The 13,987-nt window shown below is 32.9% G+C and overlaps 1 protein-coding gene across 1 annotated transcript; it reads left to right on the top strand.

Moving 5' to 3' along the window:
• Positions 1–336: 336 nt before the first annotated feature.
• LOC136230593 (prohibitin-1, mitochondrial) lies at positions 337–5,029 on the top strand. The gene is made up of 6 exons (XM_066019717.1): positions 337–463; positions 1,477–1,664; positions 2,750–2,866; positions 3,763–3,933; positions 4,206–4,418; positions 4,616–5,029. Exons 2-6 carry the CDS (start codon positions 1,488–1,490, stop codon positions 4,811–4,813), a joined length of 876 nt encoding a protein of 291 aa, XP_065875789.1. The 5' UTR covers positions 337–463; positions 1,477–1,487; the 3' UTR covers positions 4,814–5,029.
• Positions 5,030–13,987: the final 8,958 nt, after the last annotated feature.

Genomic DNA, 13,987 nt, shown 5'->3' with positions numbered 1-13,987 from the left:
GTTTGTATATAATTTAGGTAAGTTGTATTATAGTTGACTTGGATTTCTTTGATCCAGAAAGATTCGATAGGCACGTTCAATTCGGATTCAGATGTTTTCTTATTGGTTCGCATGTCTAAAGGAAGATGATGTTTCTATTTAGATTAATCTAACGATATCATTCGGGATATCCTCATTAGCATAGGATGAGGACACGTGTACACTTATACTATTTTGCATGATATCACTAGATAATTGACACGATAAGAACACGTGTAATATTGAATTTTGAATTATTTATTTTCTTAAGACTTGGGCCGATTTGTTAGTAAAGCCCTAAAAAAGCCCAAAGCTCATTAACCATGACTACAGATTTTCTAGACCCTTTTTCTTATTTCTTGTTCAAGTTCGAAGCTATAAAGTATAAACCCTAAACCCCTTTCTCTCTTTCATTTCCCTTCTTCTCCAAGTAGAAGACTGCACGGTGAGCGCATTTCTTACCTTTCTCTCTTGCTTTACTTTTGATTTTCATGAAAAATGTATGTGCGTCCTTTACTTTCTTCTGTTTGTTTCTTAATATCGAGTTTTTTCTTGGGAACGGAAAGAATTGGAACATTTTGCGAGGCAGATGTCACTGGCAGCTAGCTTTATTGAGCTGTATTTTTTCATTTTTAACGGATGCAAGAACAATTTTATGTGTTTTCTGTTTTATTAGAAACCATAAGGTTTTGATCCTTTTCTTTTTAAGTTGTTTCTTTTTCTGTACGATTTATCTGGTTGAATTATTCTTGAGGTTTCAGAATATTACATTTGGTTTTATGTTCTTGTTGTGGTGTCTTTTCGCCTAGAAGATATTGAATTTGCGTATTTTTGTTAGCTTGTGGTTTCCTAGCGTCTTTTTAGGTAGTGCTAAATTCATGGTCGATGTGAAATTATTGCGAATTTGTTCAAGGATATTCTGATCTGAAGTAGAGATCCGACATGGAAATTTTATTGCTCGGACTCAGAACTGTTTATTTGAAAGATTTCAACAGTCCTGTAAACAGCTTAGGGAAAAAAAGGGCTATGAAGAGCTTCTGAGCAAGGCTGAGAAGTGAAAATAGATTCTATTGCTTGAGAAAGTATGAAGACGGAGTTATTTGAAAATATCTTATATAAATTACAGATTTCCTATTAGTTCCTATGGTTGGCTATTATACTTGTCATATTAATTTCTTCTCATCAGAGTTCTGCAAAATGTTAGCTGAAAATTGGAATGAAATATTTGAACTAGCATTAACATCATCATCATGTATACTTTTGTTGGGATTGTACTTGTGCCAGTTAATTTAGCATTTCCGTCATACTTGCCTGCATCGTGTTTCTCATGTTTCCTTCCACATCCTTGTTTGTATGCTAAATGCTTGAATAGGAAGCTGCTGTCCTTTCAATTTGATGTGTTAGTTATATCTTAGTGCTTCAATTTTTACCCCTATTTATGTCAAATGTTGTACTCAGATTGTAGGAAAATGAATTTCAACAATGTGAAAGTTCCGAAGATGCCAGGTGGAGGTGCAGCCTCTGCTTTAATTAAGCTTGGTGTTATTGGTGGACTTGGTATGTACGGAGTTGCTAACAGTCTCTACAATGTTGAGGGAGGACATCGAGCGATTGTGTTCAATCGCCTTGTTGGTGTTAAAGACAAGGTTGTTACATTTTTTAATGTCAAAATATAAGAATATATTTCCAGGTGTTTATATTCATGGATTGCCAAATCTGAGTATCTTACTTTCTTTTCATGAAGGTTTTTGCAATCAATTCTTTACAATGATCCCCATACGTGTGTTAAAGTAATCAATCATCATTTTTTAAGCATGATTATCTTCTTTTTGACTTCCAACTAATTTTGACCTCTATTTATGCTGTAACCTCTATTTTGATTTTAATGTGTGTATGCTTTCTGTTACTTCATCAAAGATCAGGAAATGCAAATGAATAAATTTTTAATGTCAACCGCAGCCAGATGTGCTTTATTGACATTAAGCCTCATGGTGTGTAGATGTGGTTTGCATGCATGAAAACTAGTAATTGTCCTGAAATTCCCGCACTGAACTGAGCTTCACAATCAATAGATAGATCTCACTAGACCAAGAAACAGTCATAAGGAGATGCTTGTTATCATTATCAAGTTAATTTTTTGGTGAATTACTATTTGCACTTAGATTTCTTTGTATTGTCGCTGATGTTAAATTCTACCAACTTCCTTTGAAAATCTTCAAAATTATGGACATTGAAAATTTAGATTTTTGTTATGAATACTTAAACAAGCCATTTGTAATTTAATCAGTTGTTTGTCAGACATACATCAAAGTGTTCAGGAACGATTATCAACTTATTAGCAAGTTTTCTGGGACTGGGCCACCATTTTTCTTGTTGAATAGACCAAATATTATCTTAATCAACGTACTGTAAAAGCTACTGGCTAGATGTCAGACAATTTTTTTAATTATTATTGCTGGTGATTTTAATCATTTATCGTTACAATTTTTGTTCTTTTGAGGCACTTCAGTTTACTATTCGTCAAATGTGTTCTGGGAGGAGGTATTGGTTACTATGGATAAGAGTTTGGATGCTCATTCCACTGTAACGATGTGGTTATTCACACTGGCTAATAATTTTCCGTTTCTCCATTGTATTCCTGCTATAATTTATACATTTAAGGTTTTTCTGGTTTTCCTTTTCCATTTCTGCTTTTAGTTTCTACTATTAAAGTTACTTCTTGATTATGCAGGTTTACCCTGAGGGGACACATCTCATAGTCCCATGGTTTGAACGCCCAGTCATTTATGATGTCCGTGCACGTCCCCATCTGGTAGAGAGTACTTCAGGGAGTCGTGATCTCCAAATGGTATATTTATAATACCTTCCCTCCAACCGTTGTTTCAGCAAATTATTTGAATTCTTGTTGTTGAGTTGCTTTTTCTACCCTGATGTCCTTAGAAACTTGACTGGTCCGCAAAACTTTACCTAAACCATTTTCACTTGATTTGTCTTTTTTTTTTCTTTTTTAACATTCATAGCCCTTGGCTGGTGTATTGATTATTTTCTACTATTTGAGAATCATAGTTGCTCTATTTAGATACCTAATCTCAATGCCTATATTATTTTATCGTTTTAGTTCCCTATGTAGATATTTTGGTTATCCTTTCTTGTGTGGATCTAATCTTATATTTACTTTCAAAGCTTGGTTCCTTGTTTGCTTGTGATTACCAATGAAATTTATAACTTTTTCTGCTTTATTTTGAGTTATCCTTTTTTCCCTCCTTTTGCCTCCACATTAGTGCACATCTTAACAAATTCACTTATTTTTTGAGTTCTCCATACTTGGGTTTTCTTAATGCTATGTAGCATGGGCACGGACACTGCCATGTTATTTCTTAAAAACATAGGAAACTGAAATGTTTGGGGAAACGTGTAAATATTAAAAATAAAGGGGAAGTATATTATTTATAAATATTAAAGGTATAATAATAATAAAAATTGGTTTCTGGGAGTTTCCGTTTCTGAAACGGACGCCAAACATGGAAACACTAGTTTCCGTGCAACATAGCTTAAATGTGAATTCAGTGTTCACTAGTGTACTTTATGCTGAGGGCCTAAATATTGTTGTTAATTAGTTGATTTGTCGATAATGTATGCATTTTCTATTAATTGAATTTGTTCTTTCCATTTTCTATCCTTGTATATGTTTAAATGCTCATAATATAAATGTTTTCAAGCTTTGGGTCTTAAATTGCTGTGCAGGTTAAGATTGGTCTTCGAGTGCTTACTCGCCCAATTGCAAACCAGTTGCCTATAATTTACCGAACACTTGGTGAGAACTATAATGAAAGAGTCCTACCTTCTATCATCCATGAAACTTTGAAAGCTGTGGTTGCTCAGTACAATGCCAGTCAGCTTATCACTCAGAGAGAGGTAAAAAATCCCAGTGCTTCATATTTCTGGTTGAATTAACATCTTTTAACCCTCGCCTGGAAGCTTGCAACATTCAAACGTTTTATAGCTTTTCATGAGTTAAATTATTTAAAATAATAGTTCATGTTCATGTCGGTTGTTTTTTCATATATATGTTTTCCAGATTTTCCTTTATTTTCTAGATTTAGGGAAGAAATAATTTATCATCATCGTATTTGTTACTAGTCGCCGGCTATGGTTATTGAGGCAATTATGCTTTCTGACCTTTTCAGGCTGTTAGTAGAGAAATACGGAAGATTTTGACAGAAAGGGCGGCCTACTTTAACCTTGCACTGGATGATGTCTCCATTACAACCCTGACTTTTGGGAAAGAATTCACTGCTGCCATTGAAGCCAAACAGGTGGCTGCACAAGAAGCTGAGAGAGCTAAATTCATTGTGGAAAAAGCTGAACAAGACAAGAGAAGTGCTATTATCCGCGCAGAGGTGAGAAAAGAAATGTTTAATCAATCTCTCATTTCTTTCATTTATTCATTTCATAAAACCAAAAGAAAAAAAAGAAGAGCAAAGAGAGACATAAGCTCAGGAACATTAATCTTAATTTCATTTGCTATACATTTCATGCTTGTTTGCATGGAATTCAGACCTGAATGAATTATTTCGGACATTCTTATGGTTGACAGGGAGAAGCAACAAGTGCTCAACTTATCGGTCAAGCCATTGCGAACAATCCTGCATTTATTACTCTTAGGAAGATTGAAGCTTCAAGAGAAATTGCTCACACAATCTCACAATCAGCTAACAAGGTGTTCCTTAAATCAGACGATTTGCTACTGAACCTTCAAGGTATGGAGCTTGATGCCGCCCCTGCTAAGAAATAGGCCATATATGTGACCTTGCCACCACCTCAACCTCTTTTGGTTTGGTTTCAGATAGTTGTTAATTGGGATTATATGGTGAAAAATTAATTGAAGTAAATGAGGATTTTCTTTTTTCTTTAATGAACGTTTTAAATAGGATTAAATAAACGTGAAAGAAGACATTCTATCCTTTTGGACTTGGGATTTTTAGCTGAAATGCAAAACCAATTGAATGGATGTTTTCTTTTTCTTTTATGTTTACCAGATAATGCACTAAGCTATACAACTCAGTGCGAGTCACACTGAGGTAGCCAAAGGTTGTTGTATCTATGATTGGTTGCACCGGTTTTTTTTTTTTTTACTTGGTGCGAAACTTTGTCCCAAGTTTTTGCGCTTTTAGTGTGAGTCTATTATCTACCAATCTATCAATTAAGGCTGGTTTGAGCGTAATGGCCTTTAGTTGTTTTTTAGCTGTTTAAGCTTCCTTTCGTGTTTGATTACTAGTGTAAGCAAGTGTTAAAATTTGTCCCAAGTTTTAGCATGTGATTCTTGTGATTATATAACGGGTAATGTTTACTTTGATGGTGACTATCAAATGGATTGAGCTGAGCTGGGTTTAGATCTATAAATATTATGTCCAAGTCCTGTCTAACCCAGCCCGGCCAAGTATTATTTCAGGCGGGCTCAGGTTACAAATCAAATTCCAAGTAAAACCTAGTAAACCCCACCTCCAAAAATCAAATTACATTATGGAAGAAAAATAATAAATTTTTTTTATCTGTTGGTAAAAATGCAAATAAATTATAACAAAAGAAAAGAAATGAATACTGATGCTGGTGACTGCTGTTTTAAGTATTTTTTATCATTATATGATTTTAATTTTAACTTTATTTTTACTTATGTGACATTTCTAAATATTCACTCAATCATAGCTATGGTGTAACTTACCATTTTTTCTTCTAATTCTAAATAATATTATATTAATAAATGTCCAACTAAACTTACCTAAACAATCAAGGGAAAATTATAAAATTAGGGTAAATAGAAGATCTATTTATATATTTAATCCATTTACTCAACCTACTACATATCTAGACTGATTTTGTGTGACTTTTCCAAAATATCCTTAACCTTTCATCTTCTCCCTTCCCATTTCTTTTCCTTGGCGCACGGTTTATCTTCCTCAGAAGATTTTCAGACTTTTGATCTTCCTCTCTTTCCTTATATTGCGAAATCTGCATTATTTATTTTCATCACCATGTCTTTCTCTTCTTCCTCTCTTCATCTCTTGATTCTTCATTTTCCTATTCGTAGAAAACGAAGTCATGGTTCTTCATCTTTCTGTTTCTGTTCGTCTCTTGGTTTCTTTCTTTTTGTGCGGATCGAAGAAATCATTATTCTACGTTATTTTTATTGTTTTTCCCAGTTTATCATATGGTTATTAGCGATTTTAATGGTGAAAGGCGGGAAAAATGTAAGTATCTACTGTTTTCTCTTCGTTTTTTTTCCAGAAAATCACTTCGCGTAAACGAATTACGCGAAGTCTGCGAAGAGAAAAGTTCATGCTTTCGCGAAGTAAAATCATCATCTTCCTTGCACATTTTTATTCGCATGTTTCGCGAAATCCTCTTTTCGCGAAGCCAAATCTTTCATTTTTTCTGCCTAACACGATTAAATTTTTCTGAAGGTGGTTGAATATATAACATCCCTTTCAGGAAGGTGGTGTACTGGGGTGTAGAGGTAGAGGAGATGACTTTCCTTCTGATACAAGGAGAAATTTCCATCAAGATTTATCACATTGACTTTGAAATGATTTGTTAGAAGTTTATTGTGGCAATCTTGTTGTAGAGGAGTTGAGGTGGAACTTTGTCCATCCCAAAAGGTCTGAACTTCCATTTCTCATCCCAAAAAGTCTGAACTTCCAAGATTGGGAGAAATTTTCATCAAGATTGGTCACATTGACCTTGAAATTATTTGTTAGGAGTTTATTGTGGCAATCTTGTTGTAAATTTTGATAATGTTATGATTTTAATGTTGTTATTGTGACAATTTTTTTTTTTATAAATTTTAATAATGTTAGAATCCTTTGTTGTTATGCTTTTTTTGTTATATGCATACCACTTCGCAATATGCGAAGTCTGCGATAAAAATGTTTAAAAACACGTCTTTTATCTTCGCAGACTTTGCATATTGCGAAATCTGCGAATTAAAATCATCTACTGAACCAAACATTATCTTCGCAGACTTCACATATTACGAAATCCGCGAAGTCAGACGAGAGTGAGAAAGACAAAAAACTATAAAATTTCTAAGTGTTATATATATATATATATATATATATATATATATATATATATATATATATTAAATATATTTTGAGAAAGTCACATAAACATAGTCTTGATTTGTAGTAGGTTGAATAAATGGGTTAAATATGTAAATGGATGTTCCGTTTGAGCCAATTTTGTAATTTTCCCAACAATCAATCCCTAAAATCGAAGAAATTTCAAAATTAATTATTTATTATGGATTAACTTACCAACAATACTTAACCTGTAAATATGTTTATCTGACTTTTATGTAAAAACTTCTTTGTTTATATAAATCTCAAGCCCAATCAAGAATTATGCAGGCTTATGTGGGCTTGGAAGGGCTTAATAATATATTATTTTAAGGGAAAATTACACAGAAATTCATTTTTTAACAACTATTTACAACTATGTCAAGTCATAATTTTGGATTATGTCAAACTAGTAAAATCAGTACTTTTAATATATTTTAAGGATTAGAATTTATAAATTAGAAGTCTAGAATATATTTTCTAGGGTTTATTATTTATGAATTAGAGTCTAGAATTTTTAAACTATAGTGTAAAATCATAATATATAGAAAATAATGACATATTAAGGATTAAATTTGATGATATGACTTAATTATAATTTTGTACTTAATTATGATATTCCTGTATTTGACCTTATTTTAACATGTCCAGTCATAGTTATTCTAACATTAGGAAAGGTATGAGTAATAAAACCTTGCATGTAATTCAAGGTAGCAATATGGGACCTATAATTTCTCAATTGATTTTTGTTGATGATTTTCTTCTCTTTTTTTAGAGCAACAACTACCGAGGGATCTTCTTCAAGTTTATGAAAACACATCGGTCCAATGTATTAACCATGGTAAAACCGATATCACTTTCAGTGATTGGGTAAGTGTTGATTGTAGAGATAGATGTTTTGAAATTTCGAAGGTTTGTGAAGTAGCTTTTTTTTTTTTAAAATATTTTGGCCTTCCAGTGGTTGTGTACTAAAAAGGCTGTTTTCGATTATCTTAAGAAAAGACTGACCAAATAAATATGCGGGTGGAAAGAGAAGTGTCTTTCTCGGGGGAGGGGGCGTGAAAGGAGATTTTGATTAAAATAGTATCCCAGACAGTCCATAGTACTATTATGAGTTGTTTTTGGTTACCAAATTCTTTTTGTGATGAACTGCAACAACTAATGGCTCAGTTTTGGTAGAATCAAGATTCCAACTCTAAGCGTACTCACTGGATTAGTTGGGAGAAGATGTGTTTGTCAAACGAGGAGGGTGGTTTGAGGTTTCGAAATATCTTTGCCTTTAATCTTGTTCTTCTTGCATAACTTGTGTGGTGGATGCTAGAGAATCTCAATTCTCTATGTTTTTTGGTTTTCAAGCATAAACACTTTCTTGAATAGAATATTTTGGAGGCTATGAGCGAGTTTTTTTGCTAGTCATGTTTGGAGGAGTCTTTTTAAAACAAGGCAAGTCATTATTAATGGAAGTTATTGAAGAGTTGGTGATGGGCTGGTCAATTGATCTGATGCAGGCTCGTTCGATTCTCAATATTGTCTGTAATTTGCCTTTACTTTTATTAAATGCACCTCCTTCCCAATGGGTCTCGTGTATGATCGATTTTGATAATTTTTACTGGAAACATGATCTTATTAATTTTTATTTTACTCTTGACGTGGCAGAAGCTATTTTGAGGTTGCCTTTGAGTAGGCGGACATCAACTGATTCATTATTTTGGGTTCACTGTAAGTCGGATGCTTACTTGGTTAAATCTAGCTATAATACGGTGGTTATTAATTCTTTGCGATTATCGTCCAACTTGGCATCAACTTTTGTTTTTGGGGTTGATTTTTGGAAGGCTATGTGGTCAATAAATGCACATGCGAAATTATTACACACGGTTTTGTGTGTCTGCTAAAAATATTTACCATGCTTTGGTGAAAAGGGTGCCGGGTTGCAAGATAGATGTTGTCTCTGTGGTAGGGAGTAGGGCTGGGCACAGTTCGGTCCAAGTCGGGGATTCATGAATCTCCAGTATTGGATTGAAATTCGGAGATCAATAAAAGAAAATCTCCAGGATTGGATTGAAAGAATAAATCTCCAGAATTGAATTGCCCCAAATTTTCAGTCCGGTCCAGTTCGGGGATTCGGAGATTCAGTTCCGGTCCAATCCAATATAATTTTTCGGTGATTCGGATAAATATCTAATAGTTTATGTCCTAAAAATAAATTAAAAATTTAATTTACAAGATAATATAATATAAAATTTTATTATCTTACATAACTTGAAATAAATGATATTTTTTTAGGAAGTAAACAACATTCATTAAAAGTTACAGTAGACAACAAGGATAAAAAAAACCCCACAAAATCAAAGTATTAAAAGTTACGGTAGACAACAAGGCTAAAAAAGCCCACAAAATCAAAGTTACAAAATAACAAATCTATAAAAACAAACAAACAAACCTTTAATTCAAAAAAGACAACAGTTCATTAGCAAAATCTCTTTAATCATCATCCCAATTTGTAATTGAATCTTCTTAACACAACAAGTTCCTTGTTTTCCAAAGCAAAGGCAGTAAAAGCCAAACATCAACCTAAACATATAAAATATACCACATTAGTGAATCAACAAATGTTAAATTAATTAGCTTTCACTTCAATAAAATTAATCAACACACTAGCAAAAAGTAAAAGGAAAAAAATATGCTTACCAAAGTGCATTTGATTCGGTTAAAAAAACCTTAGATATCCAATTGAAATATGGATAAAAGAGATGATGCAATTTCAGGATCAGAACTGATTTCTACAAATTAAATAACATTTATATAGTTAGTATTCATAAACATTTAATTAAAATAAAACTATGAAATATAATTGCTAAGTAAATATTACCTTCCTCAATAGCTTCAAGATCTTCAACTTCTTCTTCATGCTTGAAAGCTTGAGTTGAAGTTTTCAACCAATCTTGACAACAAATCAAAACCGCAGTTGTAGCAGGAGTTAAAGAACTCCTAAATTGATCCAAAGTTCTACCACTTGTGTTAAACGTAGATTCAGAAGCCACGTTTGAGCATTGAATTGCAAAAACATCTTTTACAACTTTGGATAAAGCAGGATATCGCACAACATTAATCTTCTATCACAATAGAAGGTCAAACTCAATTACATATTTTTCAGGTGCCTCATTGACATATCTTTCCCATTCTCCCTCAATTGACATATCTTTATCAATATTCAAAAAATAATCATCAATCTCATCATCAATGTCATTATCCGCTTCATCCAAACTAGAAGAATGTGCTCCAAGATTCACATTTTCTTGCACATTTTGCACTATATACTCATCTAACAATGCAATACTAATCTTTGTGACTTGTGCCACCAACTCATTAGCATCGTTCTCACCTGTTAACTTATGTGATGCGCTGATGTCTAAAATTAAACCATGGTCCCTCCTGTTAATCATATTTTATGGATGATGGGCTGCTCTTTTTATTTAATTGTTTTGGGCCTAATATTACCATTTTTACTAAATTTAAATTATCATTTTTATTGTGTGTAAATCATATTTTATGTAAATATAATTTGTATTCTTTACGAGCTTTTATACGAGCTTGTTTATGAATTTGTTCATGAACCTCTAATCGAGTTTGCTCACGAGCTTTCGAGCCGAGCTTTGGTCTGCTCAAGCTCTGCTCGTTTACAAACCGAGCTTGAAAATCGTGCTCACGAACGGCTCGTTTACAAATCGAGTCGAGTTTTTATCGAGCCGAACGCCGAGCTGCTCATGAGCGGCTATGCTCGCTTACAGCCCTAAGACTAGATTGTATTCGGTCCTCCTTGTCGTGATTAATTAACAACAAAAACATAGCTTTCATATGAAGAGACTGATTGACACATAAAAAGTCCCACATTCTTACTAATCTGTTTGCTAATTGAGCTTTGAACACTTCAATTATATATATTAAGCAGAGTAAGAGAAGCACGAGATTCTATTTTGTAAAATGTTTAAAAAATTTAATATTTAAAACTTTTAATATTTGTTACTTAATTAAATGGTTAACAAGAAGTAGAATTGGTTCAGATGGTTAATGCGATTAACAAGAAGTAGAATTGGTCCAGATGGTTAATTCATAAAGTGTGTTCGGTTTCAAAAGCTTAATGGAAACAAGCGAATCTTTCTGTTAAGGTGTCTAAAGAGAGTGGTTCTGATTGCCTGTTATGGTTTGAGGAGATTTAAGATTTTGTCTTTCACTGATCTTGTTCTGATTGCCTGTTATGGTTCGAGGGATGCTTGTTAATGATATTCGAAAAGAAGTTAAGACGTTTGCTAATTTGAAATTTATTCATAAGAGCCATCAAACGAATTATATTGTCCATAATTTGGCAGTTTAGACAATTTCTTTTTCTCAATTAGAATTTCTTATTGTAGGTTTTTTTTTACTTGTATTTTTTAAGCCTATTATGTTCTCCTATTAATGCAAACTGACTTGTTTATATAAAAAAATTAGGGTAATTAATTTATTAGTCCCTATATTTTGACAAAACACACTGTTTAGTTCCTATATTTTCAAAAACACATGGTAAGGTCCCTAACCTTTTTCTCAGTGAACTGTTTAGTCCTTCCGTCTGTTTGTTAGATTTTTTACCGTTTATAACTTCGGAAATGACTAAATTACCCTTTACTATTTACCTTCAAACTTCAGAAGAGGAAATCCAATTTAGAAGGAAGATATTTGTATGGAGAACAAGAAAAAGAACAGACCCAATGCTTACGAATTTGAATGATTAAGAAGAAAATCAAGAAGAAGAACATTCAAAGTTAATTTCAGATGCATTAGAGTTTAAAGGAAAGGAAAATAAAGGAAAAGAAGAACTCAAATCCAAATTGACTAACGGAATTTTCATGAGAGTCTAACGGCAGGGACTAAACAGTTCACCGAGAAAAACGTTAGGGACTAAACAGTTCACCGAGAAAAACGTTAGGGACTTTACCGTGTGTTTTTGAAAATACAGGGACTAAACAATGTGTTTTGTCTAAATATAGGGACTAATAAATTAATTACCCAAAAAATTATAATTTTATATATTAGAGGGGTTAAATGTCTTGTTGGTCAATGAATTTACATGGTTATCTTAAAGTGACCACTCAACTTTAATTTGTCTCCATAAAATTACTCAACTTTGAGTTTTGTCTCAATTATGGTACTTCAGCGATTTAAGTGGTTAAAAGGCATCTGAATGATGGCATAGGTAGCACATCAGTATTAGTCAACTCAGAAGTCTGATCGAAATGAGATATCACATCCACATATGTGCCACTTGACTGCCATGTGTTTGTTATTTTTATGAAAAATAAAAGCAAAATTTAGTTATTTTTTTCATAAAATAACCTACATGTGACTGTCATATATTGTTGGGGTTTAGTGTCCTATAGACAATTGTTCTAGGATATGAACTAAATGTAAATGAAGTGTTCTTTATATTATTTGTTTTAATAAGATATGGTTTCATAACTATATAAAGGCAACCTCTTTTTAAGAACTAAATAAGTCTGATAAAAGGAAATCCCTAAGTTTGTTTAAAGTGATTATAAAGTGTTCATACAAGCATGAAGTGAGACGAAACTTTATAATAAACTAATAAACTTAAAACCACCCCAAGTCAAGTAATATGTTTAGAAATAGGATTGACATATCACTGCTGAGACTTGCATGTAACAATGTCTTCTGTCGAGACAGATAGCTGATCTCACAAGCTTCAGATATGCAGATATCTGGACAGTTGCATGGATCCGATGAAAGGGAGTTCATTAGGATTGGGGACCCGACTTGAGATAACAGGATGAGTAGATTTATCATTGTCACCTGTTCATCTCATTTGTATTAATAGGTATAAGTAATCCTAAGACTCAAAGGAATGTTAATTAGTGATTCTAGATTATGGAATGTGGTGCTTTGATCCTGTTGTAACACGATCCATAACAGAGATGACTCTGGGGTGTGAACGGCAGACGTTGGGTATCACAGGAAGTAATTGCAGGATAATTATACATTGGATTGAGTATTTGTCACTCCCGATAAATGGGAGATACGTCCAAGGATCGCTTGTGGAAGACTTGACTCTAAATCCTTGCAAGGTGATAGCTTAAGACTTGAAATGCAGATTTTACTTAACCTATCTAATTGGAGTTAACTCGGTCTGTACAAGTAAAACGAACGTCTCGCTATATGTGACTTGACATTATCCATAGTCATAAGATTCAGTTCAAGGATGTAGTTGATGAAGGATTGAATTATACTGTAACTAATACGGAAAGGTCAACGACAGAATCAACCTGTCTTCTTATAGCTCTGGGGGAATGTTTCGGATCTGCCAATCACATTTCGCGTACTCATTCTGTTATGCAAAGATTAAATATAATTCTGAGAAAATTAATTTAATAGTTGCATACGGCTAGAAGCAATAAGAACCTAATGGGTCACACATAAGATTTAGAGCCCAAAAGAGAAACAGATGTTAATTAATTGATGGAAGCCCAACTGAGTCCACTAAGGCCCAGTACCTAGTGGGGCGATTTATGTATGTAAAATACATAAATAAATTAATTTGATTTTAAACAATTCTAATTAGATTATGATTGTGAATTAAATTAATTAAATGATAAATAAGTTAGGAGGTTTAATGAGATTAAATTGCTTCTATTATTATCCTATCAATAAGTTATTATTATTATCTTTATCTTTAGATATAATTATAGATAATAACTAATAAGAATTTTATTCCGAATTAAATTCTTATTTCAGTAACCTAATTCTATCTAACTAAGGTTTAGATACAAGAGAATATATATACCCCCTTATAGTAGAATTTCGGC

The sequence above is a fragment of the Euphorbia lathyris genome, chromosome 5 (genome assembly GCF_963576675.1).
Source record: "Euphorbia lathyris chromosome 5, ddEupLath1.1, whole genome shotgun sequence".
Taxonomy (NCBI): Eukaryota; Viridiplantae; Streptophyta; class Magnoliopsida; order Malpighiales; family Euphorbiaceae; genus Euphorbia; species Euphorbia lathyris.
The sequence above is the reverse complement of the archived record's forward strand: the minus strand, read 5'-3'. Positions and strand labels throughout refer to the sequence as shown.

Bases quoted from the DNA above. Each gene is read 5' to 3' on its own strand.
- LOC136230593 (XM_066019717.1), top strand. From the start codon at position 1,488: ATGAATTTCAACAATGTGAAAGTTCCGAAGATGCCAGGTGGAGGTGCA. The intron at 1,665-2,749 runs GTTGTTACATTT...TTGATTATGCAG, and splicing joins TTGTTGGTGTTAAAGACAAG to GTTTACCCTGAGGGGACACA. The intron at 3,934-4,205 runs GTAAAAAATCCC...TGACCTTTTCAG, and splicing joins AGCTTATCACTCAGAGAGAG to GCTGTTAGTAGAGAAATACG.